At 35.8% G+C, this 20,712-nt stretch overlaps 1 protein-coding gene across 1 annotated transcript in view; it reads right to left on the bottom strand.

Moving 5' to 3' along the window:
- LOC140845698 (serine/threonine-protein kinase TAO1-like) overlaps positions 1-20,712 on the bottom strand; it is a 50,677-nt gene that overhangs the window by 12,247 nt on the left and 17,718 nt on the right. The window contains exons 10-16 of the mRNA XM_073220474.1: positions 18,959-19,120; positions 16,899-17,102; positions 13,216-13,452; positions 5,130-5,258; positions 2,430-2,633; positions 179-418; positions 41-54 (exon numbers count right to left, since the gene is read on the bottom strand). Coding sequence (XP_073076575.1) covers positions 41-54; positions 179-418; positions 2,430-2,633; positions 5,130-5,258; positions 13,216-13,452; positions 16,899-17,102; positions 18,959-19,120 — 1,190 coding nt within the window. The remainder of the gene's footprint in view (positions 1-40; positions 55-178; positions 419-2,429; positions 2,634-5,129; positions 5,259-13,215; positions 13,453-16,898; positions 17,103-18,958; positions 19,121-20,712) is intronic.

The raw sequence follows: 20,712 nt of genomic DNA, 5'->3' as shown, positions 1-20,712 counted from the left end.
CACAAGCAGAAGTCTGTAGCCATAGACCCTCTACACCAACACTAACCAAACATGCTGAAAATGAAAAGAAAAAAAGCTTATTCAATTTCTTGATGACAGGCATCTGGCTTAGACTTTTACTGTTTACGTGATGCCTTTTATCTGTTCTCCTTTGCCAAGAAGCTTAGGCTAAAGGTACCTTCAGACTCTGAGGCTGCTGTCGAACCTGCATGACATGCTTCCGCCTAAGTTCTCGCTCTCTCCGTTTATTACGCTCCAGCTGGTCACTGAGCTCGGTTTGATGCTGCAGACTCATCAACTCACAGCGCATCTTCTGCACTGTGTTGAGGTGGCGGAACTCCAGTTCTTGCGTGGACTCATGCTGTCGCAGTAGCATTGCATGCTCTAAGTCCTTTTGAGCCTTTCTTTTATTTAATTCCTAATCCATAAAAAAAGACAAAGGTGTAATTTGCTGATGTACAATGCCAGGAGAAAAAAAATCCTAAGAAACAGAATAACCAGGATGTATAGATGTAATCCTCTGATTTAATAATGGCTGCACAGTGAATATTAGACTTTTATTACTGGAACTGCAGAAAACGGGCAATTAGTAGTACAATTGCCTTATCTGTTCATTTACTATTTATACTACTTTTAGCAAAAAGCTTAAGACATATCAAATCTGTCCCAAGATACTTAATGCCCTTTCTACTCTCTTTCTGTCATTTATGTTTCCTAATTTTGTATTGAACAGGATTTCTAAGTCATCCTTTGAATTTCTTCAGAGTATACATTCAATTCTATTACATGCAGTATACCCAGTTTAGTGCAGTGGTTAAGAACACAAGACTCTAGGGCTAGGCTGCCTGCTTTCTGAATCCTGGCTCTGCTACTGACAAACAGTGAGTCCTTGGGTTAATTACTTAAACTCTCTGTGCTGCCATTTCATTACTTCTCAAATGGAGACCATAACACAGCTGTTTCATAAAATTAACGTGAGGGTGAAATGAGTTCATAAGTGGAAAGCTGACAGAATACCTACCTCATGATCAATAAATGTTACTACAATTTTTTCAGTTTAAAAGATCAAATGTACAACACACACACACACACATACACTCACACACACTCTCTTTCTTTTTCTATATAGAAGAAAGTCAGACGTGCCCCCTTTGCCTCTTAAGCCCCTTCTCCAGGGGCCAACATCTGGTGCATATGTTTCCCAACCTTCCCCAATAAGTTGTGCTTATCGTGACACAACTATTACACAAAAACATACAGTTTTAAAATTGAATAACAATATATATTATAGGCATATAATATGCTTTCTTTACCTAAAAATAAAATGGACAAATACAGATTTTTTAAAAAATTTTTTATAGGAAGCTTCTGCTTTCTGATGCCATAGTTTTTCTATTTTCTGCTTTATGACAAATTTTCAATAAACATCTACACATGATACACCATATAATTATGTAACTATTTCTTTAGGATAGAATTCTACAAGCGGATTCGATGGGTAGAAGATACATGCAAATTAAATTGTTATGCTCCAAAATCGCAGTGTCAGTTTATATTCTTACCAACATTGACCACTTTCCCATGCCACTACTAGGACTTACCAATTTTTTAGACCGATCTTATCTAATTGATGCAATTGTTTTAATTTGAATTTCTTTAATTATTAGTGAATTTGAATAATTATGTTATACTTGAAGTTTATTTTAAGCCATTCTTGGAAATAAATTGATCTATGCTCATAGGTATACCTGATAATGAGAACTGTTGTTTTCATTGGCATAAGTTTCTACATATTCCCAATGAATAATTTCATGATTATAAAATTATTGTAAATGGTAGTATATACCTTCATGGCACCCATTTCAGATGAAAAGGCATCAGTTATCCAATTAATTTTCTCATATTTAAAAATTAACAGTTCTTTCATTCATGGATTTAATATTTATTAAATACTTACTTAATACATATTTATTGAATACCTATTATGGGCCAGCCACTAGCTACAAGGCCTGGATATATCTAGCCACAGGATATAAAAGCCCTGAACAGCACCTGGGACTTTATCTAATTTCCATTCTACTTGGGGAGAGAGAGATCCCCATAAAAAGTGTGTGCACATACGTGTGTGTGTGTGGTGTGTGTGTGTGTGTGTGTGTGTGTGTGTGTGTGTGTGAGAGAGAGAGAGAGAGAGAGAGAGAGAGAGAGAGAGAGAGAGAGAGAATGGGGTGCAAGAATATTTAAAGAATGGAGGAGGATTTGGAGATCAGAATTGAGAAGATATGAAGTGAAGGAGAAGGTGAACTGTGTGGGTTGGGTTTCAGGGAAGAAGGACTTAGGCAAAGGCAAGCAGAGGCTCTCTAAGGCCCTGAGGGTGGGATGTGACTGACATATTTTCAGGAAGATTCTGATTTCACACCATTTAAACATACCTCCCCGACAAGGTCCTGCTCCAACTTATAGCACCCGAGTAACAACTTTCTTTTGAAGCGACGGCATTGCAGCTCTAGGTACCGTCTCTGACGCTGAAGAAGATTGGTCTTTTCCTCTTCTTGGAAATGCTGTATGTTCTCTTTCTGCTTTGAAAGCCATTCCTGTTTTTCTTTTCTTGGGGTGCTCTTGTTTTCATTCAGCTCCTGGCAAGATAAAAAACAACTGAGATCAAAATACATAAAAATTAACTACATGAATATACTATTTGGTAGCTGGTAATCTTCAGTAGAAGTACTTAATTTGTGCCCTCTCTCATGGGCAGGCAGGGCAATGACCTTAAAGGAGGTAGGTAGTATTTTTCTGTTTCTGGAGTTATCCATGAAGTAGGACAAGAAAAGAGAAAACATACACTAGAAAACACGCATACTTTTTAGCTTTGCACAGCTATATTTAGGATGGCTCGTAGCTTTGAAAGCACACAATGATTGGTGAATGAAGTAAAACATCTTTCTTTAAAGTCCTCCCAAAAAGGGGAGGAAGACAGTGCTTTCAAGTAAAAATCACACATGAATTAAAATTAAGGTTAAAATATAGTTATGTCTCACTTCTTGGTTTTCAACAATAGAAATACTAAGTTTTTGGCAAAGTTAAGGATGGGTTCAGTATAAAAGACCAGAAATTAAATGGAAAATCAACAAAACCACAGGAAAATAGAGACCTTTTAGAATAGATTTAATATTCAGCACTATAACCACTGAACAAGGCAAGACCAATGTTTTTCTACAGCATTTTAAATATCATCTCACAAACTACCTAAAAAATGTATTTATACTGGACAAGATGAGAATATTGACAATACGTTCAATGATGCAAACCCGAGGATGTTAATTAATACTAGTATATTTCAACCTAAAATGCATCAACCTTGCAGAGAATATAAATCAGCCATCTTTCCCAGGTCTAAGATGATTTTTTAGAGACTGTTAACCTATGGTTCTTCATCTGTTGTTCAAGAAAGAAACCAATTATTCATTACTTTCATTGATAAGATATTCAAACACAAAGGAAAAAAAAACATAAGTTTGTAGTTCTCAACGATTTCAATGAGAAGACAGGGATAATACAGGCATATACAGAAAGAATCACTTGGCTATGTTTTTCAAAATCTTTGGCCAAGGACATTTCCCACCCACAAAGACTATAGTATGTCCCTTCCTCTACACTGATAATAATCATTCTAAATGAACAGACACACACACACACACACAGACATATGCAGACACAAAACTACCTTCTAAAAGAAAACAAATTTATTAGTTAGACTATGAATTATATGCTTAAAGGATTATCTAAAACAACATATTCATTTATAAAACTAAAACCTGATTTCACTAGGAAACAACAATAGAACTGCATTTTGTTGGATATTTATTTATAGTTGCGAATCCTATTACCATCTTTTCAAATCCCATGTTCTAGTATTGAGTTTAGCTTTTAGATTACAGTAATGGGAATACATAGCAGGTTACATTCTTCAAACTTAGAAAAATCTTATCAATGAACCTCACTCGGCAGGGTATATATAGCAAGGCTTTGTGCCACCAATGTCCTTAATAAGACTTATACGTCTAATTACAGGTCAAATTCCTACACATAAAAAAGCACTATACCAAAGAGATTATGGTTATTTTATCAAGGTTAATTTATCTGTGTGCTAATAATTAATTATATTGACTAAAAATTTTAGTCCATCAGTCTGTAAAAGAGGGTGTAAACTGAGGAAGTCTCGGTGGGTGGGGAATTTCCTTGGCAAAAGATTTTGGAAAACATAGTCAAATGATTCTTTGTGTATATGCCTGTATTCTCTCTGTCTTCTCATTGACATCCTTCAGTTGAGAACTACAGGTTCATGTTCTTTTTTTATTTATGTGTTTGAGTATCTTATCCACAAAAGTAATAAAGAATTGGTTTCTTTCTTGAATAACAGGTGAAGAACCATCAGGTCAATAGTCTCTGAAAAATCATCTTATACCTACAAAAGATGGCTGATTTATATTCTCTGCAATATAATAAATATGGTATAGTTGACACATACCATTTTCCTGTCCTGACCACTATCCTGAATAATAATCCCCTTTCAGAAATTGCCTTAGGACAACATGGCTTTCCTCACAGTTAGACTAGATCTGCGATAAAAATAAGTTCAAGAAAGCAGCACATAAAGGGAAAACACACATGAGATCCTGTAGCCATAATGACATAATTAGCATGCTTTCCTATTAAAGAAAATGGGATGAGAAGAAATGCCTCTTATCCTTCTTCTGTGTTAAAATCAGAATAAGAACAAATTATTGTAATCTGAGCCCAAAGAAAGAAGGTATGATTTACTTTTAAAGGAAGAGATGTATGGCTCTTTTTCACAGCTAAATATTTTTATTTCTAGTGACTCAATTACTTAAGAAGTGCTTAGAAAAGCTACTAAATAATAGCTTCATAAAATAATTCACATTTTCAAGAGATCACTCTTTTTAGATCCCACTCAACTGAGGATCTCAGCCATTGAAAAGTAATAGGTTATAATCAATGTCCTCACTTAAACTGATAAAGAAAAATTTATCTTAATGGTTCTATGAGTAGATCAATATTGGATATAACCAGTAAGCAGGTAAGTGGCTTGAAAAGTTTTTTAAAGTAAATACCTTCTTAAGCTGTTCCTTTCGAAGTTTGTATTCTCTCTTCTGGGTCTTCAAAAGGCTATTCAGTTCTTTCTTCTGCTCAGTCTGAATACGTTGCTGCAATTTTTTCACCTTGTTGGACATCCCTTTAGCCTATAGGAAAATTTTTAAATGGATCGAATTAGCTAAGTAGATAAGCTTCAAAGCAGCAGTTTAACAGACATTAGCAAGGATATTTCCTCCCACCTATGAATATAAAATCAGTATAATCATTACCAAAACAAGAATATCCAATAAATTATTAACAAGTATTACTCAGCATCCTTATGATTTGAATTTCAGAGAACCACTAAAATGGAACTCATCTTTAAAATGCTGATCTTTTACAGGGTCAGTGTTTTCACCTTTTTCCCCCCATTTAAGTGGAGTATGCTGCCCGACATCCCCCACTAATAAAATGAAACAAATGTAATTAAGTTATGACCTTTTATCTAGCTTGACTTGTGTATTAAGCCCTGACTTTTAATTTGTATTTTAAATAATATGAAAATGTTAAAAACTAAATACCTGTATATTATTATTTTATTTCTGATGATACATGCAATAGTTGACCCTTAAACAACATGGGGATTAGGGGTGCTGACTCCCAACAGAGTAAAAAAATCCTCCTATAACTTTTCATTCCTTAAAAACTTAACTACTAAAAGCATACTGCTGACTGGCAGCCTTACTAACAACATGAACAGATATTCAAACACATTGTGTATGTTGTATAAATTCTATACTGTGTTCTTACAATAAAGCTAGAAAAAAGAAAATTATCTTTTAAACTGTCTCTCGAAACATTTTCCAAGACCTTTATTGAAAAAAAAATGTGTATAAATGGGCCTGTGCAGTTCAAACCTATGTTATTTGAGGGTGAACTATACATATCCATTGTAGAACATTTAGGAAATGCAGAAAAACACAAAGAAGAAAAATCTTGCATGATTTTACCACCCAGAGATAACCAATATAAACATTTTGGTGCATACCCTTCCTAATTTTTTCTAGGTGTGTATAGATATTGATATAAATATATAAAACAAATATAAAATCATATTGTACATCCTGTTTCATGAATTCTATTCCTAAAAATGTTAGTATCTACCTCTTTACAAAGTATTCAAGAAAGTACAACACCAAACAGGATTCTAAATATTTCTACATTCTTTCACCAAGTTATTTCAAAATCAAATATTCATTTACACCAGAAATTATTTTGCTAAATTCTCTGTTCCTGTGAGAGGTGATTCTTCTTTTTTTTGCAGGGAAGGGTGAGCAGGGTAGCTATAAATGCCCCAGGGCAGACTAGCCAGACATATTCGAAGATATGGTGAAATTTATTGAGAAGTTTACATTTTACTTGACAACTGTGATTATCAAAATAAATTGAAACTAATGGGACACCAGGGAAATTAGAAACCAGTTTCCACAAAAGACTCCTAAAAAAATGCAACTTTATCATACAGTAGAATGATACTTACTTGTAGTAAACAAATGGGCTAAATCTGAATCTGAAACCCTCTTAATTCCTCTTAATTGAACATTCTCTGTATATTACAGTACTCTTCAATTCTTCTGATATAAAAATGCTACTATAAATTTTAAGGTTTCCAAAAAGTACATAGAGAATGATGAATGTTTTTTTGATACCTAAATCACCTACTAACTGATTTATCAAATTTCTCAGATAACCAAAGTACCCAAGGCCTAGAACAGAATACTTAATGACTTTTTTTTCCATTAAGGTATCATTGATAATACACTCTTATGATGGTTTCGCATGAAAAATAATGTGGTTACTACATTCACCCACATATATCATCGAGTTCCCCCCATACCCCATTGCAGTCACTGCCCATCGGTGCTGTAAGATGCCACATCACTACATGTCTTTTCTGTGTTACACTGTCTTCCCCATGATCCCCCCCACACCATGTGTACTGATCTAATAGCCCTCAATGCCCTTCTCCCTCCCTCCTCAACCACCCTCCGGCACACCTCCCCTTTGGTAACCGCTAGTTCCTTCTTGGAGTTTGTGAGTCTGCTGCTTTGTTCCTTCAGTTTTGCTTCATTGTTATACTCCACATATAAGGGAAATCATTTGGTACTTGTCTTTCTCTCCCTAACTTATTTCACTGAGCGTAATACTGTCTAGCTACATCCATGTTGCTGCAAATGGTAGGATTTGTTTCTTTCTTATTCCATTGCGCATATGTACCACTTCTTCTTTATCCGTCCATCTACTGATGGACACTTAGGTTGTAAATAGTGCTGTGATAAATATAGGGGTGCATATGTCTTTTTGAATCTGACAACTTTTCTTCTCTGGGTAAATTCCTAGGAGTGGAATTCGCGGGTCAAATGGAATTTCTATTTTTAGTTTTTTGAGGACCCTCCAAATTGCTATCCACAATGGTTGAACTAGTTTACATTCCCACCAGCAGTGTAGGAGGGATCCCCTTCCTCTGCATTCTAGCCACCATTTGTTGTTCCTAGTCTTTTCGATGTTGGCCATGCTAAATGGTATGAGGTGATATCTCATTGTGCTTTTAGTTTGCATTTCCCTGATAATTAGTGATATGGAGCATCTTTTCAAGTGCCTCTTGGCCATCTGAATTTCTTCTTTGGAGAAGCGTCTGTTCATATCCTGTGACCATTTTTTAACTGGGTTATTTGCTTTTTGGGTGTTGAGGCATGTGAACGCTTTACATATTTTGGATGTTAATCACTTGTCGGATATGTTGTTTACAAATATATTCTCCCATACTGTAGGATGCCTTTTGTTCTGCTGATGGTGTCTTTTGCTGTACAGAAGCTTGATGTAGTCCCATTTGTTCATTTTTGCTTTTGTTTCCCTTGCCCAAGGAGATGCATCCAGGAAAAAGTTGCTCATGTTTATATTCAAGAGATTTTGCATATGTTGTCTTCTAAGAGTTTTATGGTTTCATGACTTACATTCAGGTCTTTGATCCATTTTGAATTTACTTTTGTGTATGGGGTTAGATAATAATCCAGTTTCATTCTCTTGCATGTAGCTGTCCAGTTTTGCCAACACCAGTTGTTGAAGATGCTGTCATTCCCCCATTGTATGTCCATGGCTCCATTTTGGTATATTAATTAACCACATTTGCTTGGGTTTATATCTGGGATCCCTAGCCTGTTCTATTGGTCTTTGGGTCTCTTCTTGTGCCAGTACCAAATTGCCTTTGCAGTAGAGGTTGAAGTTGGGGAGCATAATCCGTCCCTTGCTTTATTCTTCCTTCTCATGATTGCTTTGGCTATTTGGGGTCTTCCGTGGTTCCATATGAATTTTAGAACTATTTGATCTAGTTCACTGAAAAATGCTGTTGGCATTTTGATAGGGATTGCACTGAATCAGTAGATTGCTTCAGGCAGGATGGCCATTTTGACAATATTAATTCTTCCTATCCCTGAGCAAGGGATGTTATTTCCATTTATTAGTATCTTCTTATTCTTAAATGTCTTGTAGTTTTCAGTGTATAGGTCTTTCACTTCCTTCATTAAGTTTATCCCCAGGCATTTTATTCTTTTTGATGCAGTTGGGAATGGAATTGTTTTCCTGATTTCTCTTTCTGCTAGTTCATCATTAGTGTATAGGAATGCAAGAGATTTCTGTGTATTAATTTTGTATCCTGCCACTTTGCTGAATTCAGTTCTTAGTACTAGTAGTTTAGGGGTGGATTCTTTAAGATATTTTATGTATAATATCATGTCATCTGCAGTGACAGTTTAACTTCTTCTTTACCAATCTGGATGCCTTTTATTTCTTTGTGTTGTCTGATTGCTGTGGCGAGGACCTCCAGTACTATGTGGAAGAAAAGTGGAAACAGTGGGCATCCTTCTCTTGTTCCCGACTTAGAGGAAAAGCTTTCAGCTTCTCACTGTTAAGTATGATGTTGGCTTTGGGTTTGTCATATATGGCCTTTACTATGTTGAGGTACTTGCCCTCTATACTCATTTTGTTGATATGTTTTTACCATGAATGGATGTTGAATTTTGTCGAGTGCTTTTTCTGCTTCTATGGAGATGATCATGTGCTTTTAGTCCTTATTTTAGTTAATGTGGTGGATGATGCTGATGGATTTTCAAATGTTGTACCATTCTTTCATCCCTGGAATAAATTGTACTTGATCATGATAGACGATCTGTTTGATATATTTTTTACTATGATTTGTTGAGTGTTTTTGTGTCTATGTTCACCAGAGATATTGGTCTATAATTTTCTTTTTTTGTGGTGCATTTGCCTAAATTTGGAATTAGAGTGATGCTGGCCTCATAGAATGAGGGTGGAAGTATTCCCTACTTTTTGGAAAGCTTTAAGGAGGATGGGTATTAGGTCTTCACTAAATGCCTGATAAAGTTCAGCAGTGAAGCCATCTGGTCCAAGAGTTTTATTTTTAGGTAGATTTTTATTACCAATTCAGTTTTGCTGCAGGTAATTGATCTGTTCATATTTTCTGTTCCTTTCTGGGTCTGCCAAGGAAGGTTGTACTTTTCTTGAAAGTGGTTCATTCCTTCTGGGTTATCAAGTTTCTCTGCATACAATTTTTCACCCTATTCTCTACTAATTCTTTGCATTTCCATAGTGCCCATAGTGATTTTTCCTTTCTAATTTCTAGACACTCTTTTTTTCTTGATAAGTCTGGCTAGGGATTTTTCTATTTTGCTCATTTTCTCAAAGAACCAGCTCCTGCTTTCATTGATTCTATTGTTTTGTTCTTCTCGATTTTATTTAAGCCTGCTTCTTATCTTTATTATGTCCCTATTCTACTGACTTTGGGCCTCATTTGTCCTGCTTTTTCTAGTTTTGTTAATTGTGAGTTTAGACTGTTCATATCGGATTTTTCTTCTTTCCTGAGGCAGGCCTGTATTGCAATATGCTTCCCTCTTAGCACAGCCCTCACTGCATCCCACAGATTTTGCATTGCTTGATCTGTTTTTATTTGGTCATTGATCCATTGATTATTTATGAGCATGTTGTTAAGCCTCCATGGGTTTGTGGGTCTTTTCATTTTCTTTAAGTAATTTATTTCTAGTTTCATACCTTTGTGGTCTGAGAAGCTGGTTGGTTCAATTTCAATATTTTTGTATTTACTGATGTTCTTTTTTGTAGTCTAGTATATAATCTATTTTTGACAATGTTCCATGTGCACCTGAGAAGAATTTGTATCCTGCGGCTTTTGGATGGATTGTTCTATAGATATGTTAGGTCCATCTGTTCTAAAGTGTTGTTCAGTGCCTCTGTTTCCTTACTTATTTTCTGTCTGGTTGATCTGTACTTTGGAGTGAGTGGTGTGTTGAGGTCTCCTAAAATGAATGCATTGCATTCTATTTCCTCTTTTAATTCTGTTAGTATTTGTTTCACATATGTAGGTGCTCCTGTGTTGTGTGCATAGACATTTATAATGGTTATATCCTCTTGTTGGACTGACCCCTTTATCATTATGTAATGTCCTCCTTTGCTCTTGTGGCTTTCTTTGTTTTGAAGTCTACTTTGTCTGATACAAGTACTGTAACTCCTCCTTTTGTCTCCCTATTGTTTTCATGAAATATCTTTCTCCATCCCTTCACTTTTAGTCTGTGTATGCCTTTGGGTTTGAGGTGAGTCTCTTTTAAGTGGCATATAGATGGGTCTTGCTTTTTTATCCATTCTATTGCCCTGTGTCTTTTGATTGGTGCATTCAGTCCATTTACATTTAGGGTGATTATCAATAGGTATGTACTTATTGCCATTGCAGGCTTTAGATTCGTGGTTACCAAAGGTTCCAGGGAAACTTCCTTACTATCTAAGAGTCTAAGCTCACTTAGTGTGCTCTTACAAACATAATCTAAAGATTCTTCTTTTTCTCCTCCTTTTTCTTCCTCCTCCATTGTTTATATATTAAGTATCAGATACTGTACTCTTTGTCTATCCCTTAAGCTACTTTGGGATAGCTGATTTAATTTTGCATTTGCTTAGTAATTTATTGTTCTGCTTTCTTTAATGTGGTTTTATTACGACTGGTGACAGCTATTTAGCCTTAGGAACACTTCCATCTATAGCAGTCCATCCAAGATACACTGCAGAGACAGTTTGTGGGAGGTAGATACTCTCAGCTTTTGCTTATCTGGAAATTGTTTGATCCCTCCTTCAATGTTAAAAGATAATCTTGCCAGGTAGAGTATTCTTGCTTCTGCTTCATTGCATTAAATATATCCTGCCACTCCTTTCCGGCCTGTAAGTTTTCTGCTAAGAAGTCTGATGATAGCCTGATGGGTTTTCCTCTGTATGTTATCTTTTCTCTCTCTCTGGCTTCTTTTAATATTTTGTCCTTATCCTTGATCTTTGCCATTTTAATTATTATATGTTTTGGTGTTGTCTTCCTTGGGTCCCATGTGTTGGGAGATCTGTGCACCTCCATGGCCTGAGAGACTATCTCCTTCCCCAGATTGGGGAAGTTTTCAGCAATTACCTCCTCAAAGACACTTTCCCTTTTCCTCTCTCTTCTTCTTCTGATACCCCTATTATAGGAATATTGTTCCAGTTGGATTGGTCACACAGTTCTCTCAATATTCTTTCATTCCTAGAGATCTTTTTTTTGTGCCTCAGCTTCTTTGCATTCCTCTTCTTTAATTTTTTTTCATTTATCGTCGCCTCCACCATATCTAATCTGCTTTTAAATATCCACATTGTATTCTGTAATGAATGGATCTCTGTTCTGCATTAGTTCCTGCATTCTTGAGTATTTTTCTGTACCTACATGGATGTGTTTATGATTTTTAAAAAATCTCTTTTAGGAAGATTGATGAGTTCATTTTCACTTGACCTCTTTTCTGGTGTTTTGGGGATTTTCGTTTGAACCAGGTTCTTTTGGCACTTCATATTTTGTATGTGGCACCCTCTAGGACCCTGAAGGCATCCTCCCTGGAGTTACTTAGCCCGTGGAGTGATGTCAGGGTCTCAGCAGAGTGACGCTGGTGACTGGGGGTTGGGAAGAGCTGTTTCCTGCTTTCCGGCTACTGTGCATCTCTTCACAGCCAGACTAGTCTGCCAAACACACAGGTGTAACCCTCTATGCCTTGCATTTGTAGCTGCTGTAGGCAGGACCTCCCTCTGGATGGACTAATGCCAGGGCAGGGGCAGCTGGTTTGTAAGCCAGTGCCAGGCTGCTGGAAGGTGCAGCAGGCTGCATATCATGGTGGAAGCCTTCGGAGCTGTGTAGCCAGCCAGGGGGATGGAGTGCCTGAAGTGCCTGAAAAGTTCCAACCTGCTGGGCAGAGTGCATCTGGACAATTTTGTCTACCTGTCCTTTCTCCTGAGCAGCAAGCCCTGTGCAATCCTTGTCCATTTAGTAGCCCTCTCACTGTTAGGAAGTCTCTCATACTGCCTCCTTTCTTTTGTCCCAGAGCAGCTGGATGTGAATCCCTGTTTTCCACAACAGCTGGAATCTCAGTCTGTCCAACTATTCCTCCTGTCTTAGCTTTCCAACCCCACTAATCTTGAGCACCATCCAATATAGGTTCTTGCTCCCACAGCAGATCTCCAGGGCTGGGTGTTCAGCAGTCCTAGGACTCCATCCTGTTTCCACTCCATTTCTCTTCCTTCTGCCAGTGAGCTGGGGTGGGAGAAGTGCATGGGTCCCCCCAGATCATGGCTTTGGTATGTTAGCCTTTTAGAGGTCTGTTCTTTTCTCCATGTGTAAGCAGTCTAGTGCTGCCTTCTTTCCTGTTGATCTTTTAGGGTTAGTTGTATTAACTATATTTTCGTATTATATTTTTTTTTGGGAGGAGGCCTCTGTCTCACCTCTCACATCATCATGTTTAATCTGATCTACCTGACTTAACCACTGTTACATGATAAATGTATCAAGTTATCAGGATGTAATTCCATATCTACTGGTTCCCAACTCAGCACTTGATATTTTACCTATTATATAAATATTTGTTCTCTTCCCCAATTGACTTGCTAGTTCTGGGGAACAGATACTCTAACATCAAAATGCCATCTTGGCTAATTTTGAAATAGTCACAAGGAATAAACACATTAGTAATACTGGTCAGCTACCTCTTTTTCCACTGCCACCTGATGTTTCTTGAGAAGCTTCTTCATTTTTGCAGCAAAGGTGTTACGCTGAGTTTCAAGGTCTTTCTCTAATCTGAGGTGATGCTCATCCATCTTAGCCTTTAACTTTTTTTCTAGATTCATGAGCTGTTTCTGATGTTGCTGAGTCATTCTCTTAGAGCCAGACATTTGTTCTCTGAGCTGACATTCTTGCTCATGTTCTGGTATTTCCCTTGTATCCTACAACAATGGAGAGGAAAGAATGAAGTAAAGCAAAACCTTTTTCTTTCAAAACCATCTTAGACCAGTCTACTATCAACTAAGTAGGTAATTCATGTAGGAGATCCCACTCAACAGCTTCTAATAAAATTTCATCTGAAAAAGCAGAGAAGCTAGCTGGTTCTAAAATTTAAGTGGGAATGTAAAGGACCTAGAATAGCCAAAGTTTTGAGGGGGTATGAAAAGTTGGTAGATGTAAACTTCAGTAATCAAAACAGTGTGGTATTGGTATAAGGACAGGCTGAATAGAGCAAAGGAACACAGTAAAATCTGGAAACAGACCCACATATATTCAGTCAATTGGTTTGCTACCAAAATGTCAAGTTAATTCAAAGAGGAAAGGAAAGTATTTTTAACAAATCCTGCTGTAACAACTGGTTCTCTGTATTCAAAATAAATAAATGCTTAATCATGCTATACACAGAAATTAATTAATTAATTTGAATAGAGTCACTTGACCTAAACCTAAAATCCAGAATCATGGAGCAGAGGAAAACACAGAATATTGTCATGACCTCGGGGTCAGCAAATATTTCTTGGGTACAACACAAAAAACACTGATTATAATGAAAAAAATGTACAAACTGGATTCTTGAATAGAGGCAAAATTCAGATAATGTAAGCTTAATCATTTAAAGTGAACAATTCAGTAGTATTTAGTATATTCATGATATTCTGCAACCACTGCCCCATTGTAAAGAAAAAAATGTACAAACTAGATTCCTAGAGACAAAATTCACATAATGTATGATTAATGATTTAAAGTAAACAATTCAGTAGTACTTAGTATATTCGTGATGTTCTGCAAGACTGCCCATATCTAGTTACTTCAGAAGAAAACCCTGTATGTTTTAAGCAGTTGCTCCCTAATCTCTCCTTCTGGTAACCACCAATCTATTTTCTGTCTATGGGTTTACCTATTTTGGATGTTTCATATAACATGTGACCTGTTGTGTCTGGCTTCTTTCACCTAGCATGTTTCCAAGGTTCTTCCATATTGTATAGGATGTAACAGTACTTCATTTCTTTTTGTAGCTGAATAATATTCCACTGTATGCACATACCCTCATTTGTCTATCTATTTGTCGCTGGACCTCTGTGTGGTTTCCACCTTTTGGCTATTGTGAATACTGCTTTTATGAACATTTGTGCATATGCATTTGTTTAAGTACCTGCTTTCAATTGTTTTGGGTATATATCTAGGAGTAGAATTGCTGAGTCATAGGGAAATGCTATGTTTAACTTTTTGAGAAATCATCAACTGTTTACCACAGCAGCTGACATTTTACATTCTTACCAGCAATATACAGCAGGAGTTCCAATTTCTCCATGTTCTCCCTAGTTGTTATTTTCCATATTTGTTTTTGTTTTTCTCTTTTAATAGCTAGCCATCTAAGAAACAGCAGCAGACTCACAGAGTCCAAGAAGGGACTAGCAGTTACCAAAGGGAAAGTGGTGGGAAGGGTGGGTGTGAAGGGAGGGAGAAGAGGATTAAGGGGCATTATGATTAGTACACATAGTGTAAAGGGGGAGACGGGGAAGGCAGTAATAGCACCAAGAAGACAAGCAGTGATTCTAGAGCATCTTACTATGCTGATGGACAGTGACTTCAATGGGGTGTTAGGTGGGAACTCAATAGTATGGGTGAATGTAGTAACCAGTGTTGCTCATGTGAAACCTTCATAAGATTGTATATCAATGATACCTTACCAACAACAACAACAAAATAGCCGGCCATCCTAGTGGCTGTAAGGTAGTACTCATTGTAGTTTTGATTTGCGTTTCCCTAACGACTAATTATATTGAGTATTTTTTCATGTGCTGTTGGCCATTTGTATATATTCTCTGGATAAGTGTCTATTCAAGTCTTTAACACATTTTTTAAAGTTCAGGTATAGTTTATATATTAATTTGAATAGTTTTTTGGTGGAGTCTTTAGGGCTTTTTTTATGTAGTATCAGGTCATCTCCAAACAATGACAATTTCACTTCTTCCTTACTAGTGTGGGTGCCTTTTATTTCTTTTTCTTGCCTGATAATGCAGCTAGGACTTCCAATACTCTGTTGAATAAAAGTGTTGTGAGTAGGCATCCTTGTCTTATTCCTGATTTTAGAGGAAAAGTTTTTAGCTTTTTCATGGCCTTTACTCATTTTTAGTGGGTTGTTTGAATTGGATTTTAAAACTAAAAATTTTAATTTATCACAAATGGAGAAAAAATATTTGCAGGACATATCTGAGATAAAATGTCTGTATGTTTCTTATGAAAGTCAAACATACATATGCCCTATGACTCAGCCATTTTATCCTATGTATTTGTCACAGAAATTAAAACATCATGTTCAAAGACATACACATGTTTGTAGTATCTTAGTATGCTGATGGACAGTGACTGTACTGGGGTATGTGGTGGGGACTTGGTAATAGGGGGAGTCTAGTAACCATAGTGTTGCTCGTGTAATTGTACATTAATGACACCAAAATGATAAAATAATAAATAAAAGTATTTATTTCATCTTCCACTTGCCCCTTAGCAACCTCTAATCTACTTTCTATGAATTTGCCTATTTTAGATATTTTGTATAAGTGGAATTCTAATAATATTTTTCCTTTTGTGTCTGGCTTATATCATGTAGCATTTTTTCAAGGTTCACTCACATTGTAGCATATATTAGAACACCGTTCCTTTTCACAGCTGAATAATATTCCATTGTGTGTGTGTGTGTGTCACTATGGTTTGTTTATCCATTCATGTGTTGATGAACACTTGGGTTGTTTCCATCTTTTAGCTATTGTGCCTAGTAACTCTAGTAACTTTTGGTAATACTGAAAGCAGTGAAGTTAAAAAGGAAACATTCCTATCAATTGTGAAAAGGAGTTACCTGACCTTCCAATGTTTTCAAGAAAATTTAAAATCTTACACGTGAAAGTGTAGCAAACATCCACATTTCCCAAACTGTGAAGTTGTAATTTTCTCCAATTACAACCAGTTTTATTTTTTAAATGTAAACATTATGGAAAACGCAAAAATCACTTTTCATTATCACCCACCTTAAACCTTTCTCCACATCCCAAAGGCAACCATTATCATTAATATCATGTTGTATACTTACTAGTTTTAAATACCTTCGTTTTCATCTAAGTAACTTCAAATAATACATTATATGGTATTTATTTATTTATTCTACGATTTTAAAAATACTCTTTTTGCATTCTCAAAACATGTTCCTAAATGCAGACATTAAACTGGGAATTAAAAAGCCTTTTGCCATTTTAAAATAAGTTGCCTAAATTATGTTCCAAACTTCTGATACATCAAAGGAAAAAAAACCCAAAACTCTTAAACTAACCAGACTAGGAACATTAGTTACCAAAGTTGAAATTTTTTTCACTGAAATCCAAATACTTACAGGTCTTGAACGGATGGCAGAATTATTAGACCTGATGGTTTCGATTCCCTCCATCACTTGTAGCTCATCCTTGTTATCCGAGGCATCCTGAAGAATGTTAACCCTACCACTTTGACTCCTGGTCCTGTTGGACATATGGGGTACAGACTGATGACTTTCAATATTGTGCACTGCTCCTGTCTGTTCAACACCGTGATCTTGGTCCTGAGGGAAAAGAGTATTAGATCCAAGTATAGAATCTTTATCTCCTGAATTCTTGATTATTAGCACCTAGCACACCGCTTGGCACACACAGTCTTCAGAATGTTAGTGGTCTATTTTGAGAAATTCCTTGTATTTGCCAAGACCAGAAAGTTTATCAGTTGTTAGTTGACAGATTAAAAATGTGACCAACGAGTAAATGCCAAAAAGCCAAACCAACTCTGTGAAAAAGTTAATCAGAGTTATTTCCAAAGTGTAGTCTTTTTCTAAAATTTTTGACATTACTTTGAAATCCATTTCTCCTACACATCTCATGGGGTATACACAGAGATGCCGCTCATTTCTCAATGATTCCAATGGTGAAAACAAACCCCAACCTTTTTTTTAATCTTATAAACATCCCTTTTAGTAATTTTCTATTGAAGCCTTTCATATTTCTTTTCTTCTCAGAATGTAGTCTTTAGCCTAAACTTCTTCCACTAAGTAATTTAATATTAATTCCTATCTATTTTTATGTAAAATTAAAAATTGTATATACATTTAATCATAATTGGAAGACTGTTCTTCCAAAGAAACCCGACAAGCTTTGGTATCTGGGCACCAATATTATAGTCTTACCATACCAAACCTCTTTAAGATATGCAGAATAATAAATACAGACCCATGGTACATGGAGGATCTTTCCTTACATCCACAGCCTTAAAAAGTTGCTGTTATTCTAATGTTTAATGACATTAGAATTTTATTAATTTCACTTTACTAAAGCATTTCATATACCTAAAATAGCCCCAATTTTCTTGTGACTACTCTTAGAAGTAAAACCAGTATCAAAAATACCAAAATTGTATGTAAGAAAGTCTTCTATTTTATAGTTCATTAATTATGTAGTGTTATTAAAAAGAAAAGCAACTACTACTCCTGTTTTCAGAATGCAGGGATCTTTCTCAATAGAAAGCAATAAAAAAGAATCAAAGCTTTGGCATTGGGTCATGAGCAAAGAAGAAAACAGAAAATACTTAGACTAAAAAAGATAGCTCCACAAATCATAAGCTTTGTATTTTCCTTTGAGGAAGTTCAGTAACATTTCTACTGCAAATTTGGAAACATGGCAACTTGGAAACGACTTGGTCTCAAGAGTAATATATGAATCCGAACCCATCTGCTTCTACAGTAAGTTAGTTAACCACTCTGAGCCTTACTTTCCTCACCTATAAAATGAGTATTTTAGAACCATGTAGAGGAATGAATCCCTATACACAACTGAAAAGAATGAAGTGTTCTTACTAACAGAATAAGAATGCTTGTTAATTTTCCCCCCCAGGATAAATTTAGCTAAGTCACATGTTTATTTTATTTATTTACTTACTCATTTTTAAAAAAGCAAGAAATTTCCAATTTAATAAGCATTTATCAAACATTACACAAAAGGCACTGGGGGAAAGGTTTATACAATAAACAAGATAAGGAGAATGGTTGGTAATTCTAATGACTTCTCTGTGAGCACCGTCAACTTCCAAAGCCTGTGATTTCAAATACTTCCAAAAGCGTGTCCCATGCCATCAATCAGGCAAAAATGTGTTCAGTAGACCAGAATTTTGAGAGGGACTAGATTAAATTAAAGTTGAACAGGTTTCTCTAATAAAAGACTTCACAGAGCTTTACTAGCTAATGTACACTACCAAGAGGTTGGTTTAAAGAATGCAAAATCTTTTTCTCCACCTGGGACCTTAGAGAATCACTGTGAAGACACAATCTGGAAACCACTGATAGAAAAGATTCCTGGCAAGAAAAGTTCCATAAGGAAAGAAGCCAATAAGGAGACCCCAATACTTGAGCCGTTTCTAAGTTATTACCTTTTCTTCCTGTGCTTCTGCTGCTGGCCCTTGATGTGCCTCCTGGGAAAGGACCTCCTTCGTCTTTCGATTGCGCAGATTGTCCAGCACTCTTTTTTTCTCTTCCTTTGCCCTTTGAAGGAGATCTGTTACCACTGCTGTAGGGCGCTCCCGAAGAAGAAACGGGTGCTGGTTAAGAGTAGAAGGCAAAAGTCAGGTTGAGACCTATATCTTTTTTCATTCAGAACAAATGAATCCCTTCTTGGACCCTAGAGTTACTATCCTAAATAATTATAGATAATGCATGTAATCTGTAATTATCTAATTCTGCTATGCTTTTTACTTCTTACATTTATAAAATTTAATTTACATGTATACACTCTGTGCCTACATAACATCCCCTGTACTTTTTATGAAAACTTTGAACATGACACCTTTGTTGGCCAAATGAAAAGGCAGAGTTGAAATAATCAGAGTCTAAGTAAACATTAAGAATTAAGTCCAACTAGAGCCCTAGGTAATCGCTTACAAATTCTTAGAACTGGTCTCATAGAGGAGACACTATCAGTTCTGAATTACATTAGATTTCAATAGGAATGTATTTACTGATGGTGAATTACATAACATACTACTTGGGTATAATGGGTTCTTTATGTTGCTTATTGAAACTTCATAAAACACTAGCAGTTGATTAAAAGATGTTATGTATTAGTGATTTTTTACCATTAATATTTAATAAAGCTTAACATTATCCAATACAGAAAAGTAGAAAGAACAATTCTACACTAAGATTATCATTGTTACATTTGGTATTTTTTGGATATTTATTTCTTCTCAGAAATTTTCCATGTATAGATTTTGTTTTGTAGTTAGCACACAGACTGCAGAAAGATGACTTGTGCACTGGAGTTCATGAGATGATCTTGAATTCTTTTCAGACTTTTACCTCCTTTATTAGCTCAAATTTATTTCTTCTCTGAAGAGTTGTAACTATATATTATTCTTTTTATTGCTGTAAGTATTATGTTATTTCAACTCATAATGCCTACAGACTATTTCATCAAATGTTCATGCCAAAATTACATAACCATTATTCTAATTCTGGAAAATCATTTTCAATTTTTCATTCTGAGATAAATACCTTCATACAGAAAGTCACTTTTTTTCATTTCATTTTTTTCCTTATGACAGACTGCAACAGAAATGTGATTAGGCCAAAGGGAAGGATGCACTTGACAGATTCTTCCTATCACTTCCCATAATGTCAATATACAAAATGGACCAGGTACATGAATACATATGCAGGTTTGGGATCACCCAAGGTCAAGTATCCATTCCTGGTGGGTTGGGTTATTATCAAAAGAGCTTCTTTAGCCTTCATTAGGCAAATGTAAGAAGCCAGTCACATTCTTCCTTTTCCTGAGCCTTAGCTTGGTATGTACCACAATTTATAATATTCAGTCTTTTTTATCCAAAAATAATATATCTTGTAATTCTAAGTCATTTAATAATTTTCTACAAATGGATCCTGCTTGTTTTTCACTTACATAATTCATAGCTATACTGAACCTTTTGTTGCTATTGTGAATACCTAGTTTTTGGGCTTTCATTTGAGACTGTTAAGTGTGCTTAGGGCCTAGAATTCCCTAAGTATTACTGAAACTTTATACTGCTCTTCTACATACTGTAGTTGCAAATAACCCTACTGAATATGTACATGATCCTTTCAATATCCTTCCATATTGAACTGCGTGTTGGTGAGAATAAACTGAAATTTGAAA

This window comes from Manis javanica, chromosome 2 (genome assembly GCF_040802235.1).
Source record: "Manis javanica isolate MJ-LG chromosome 2, MJ_LKY, whole genome shotgun sequence".
Classification (NCBI taxonomy): domain Eukaryota; kingdom Metazoa; phylum Chordata; class Mammalia; order Pholidota; family Manidae; genus Manis; species Manis javanica.
The sequence above is the reverse complement of the archived record's forward strand: the minus strand, read 5'-3'. Positions and strand labels throughout refer to the sequence as shown.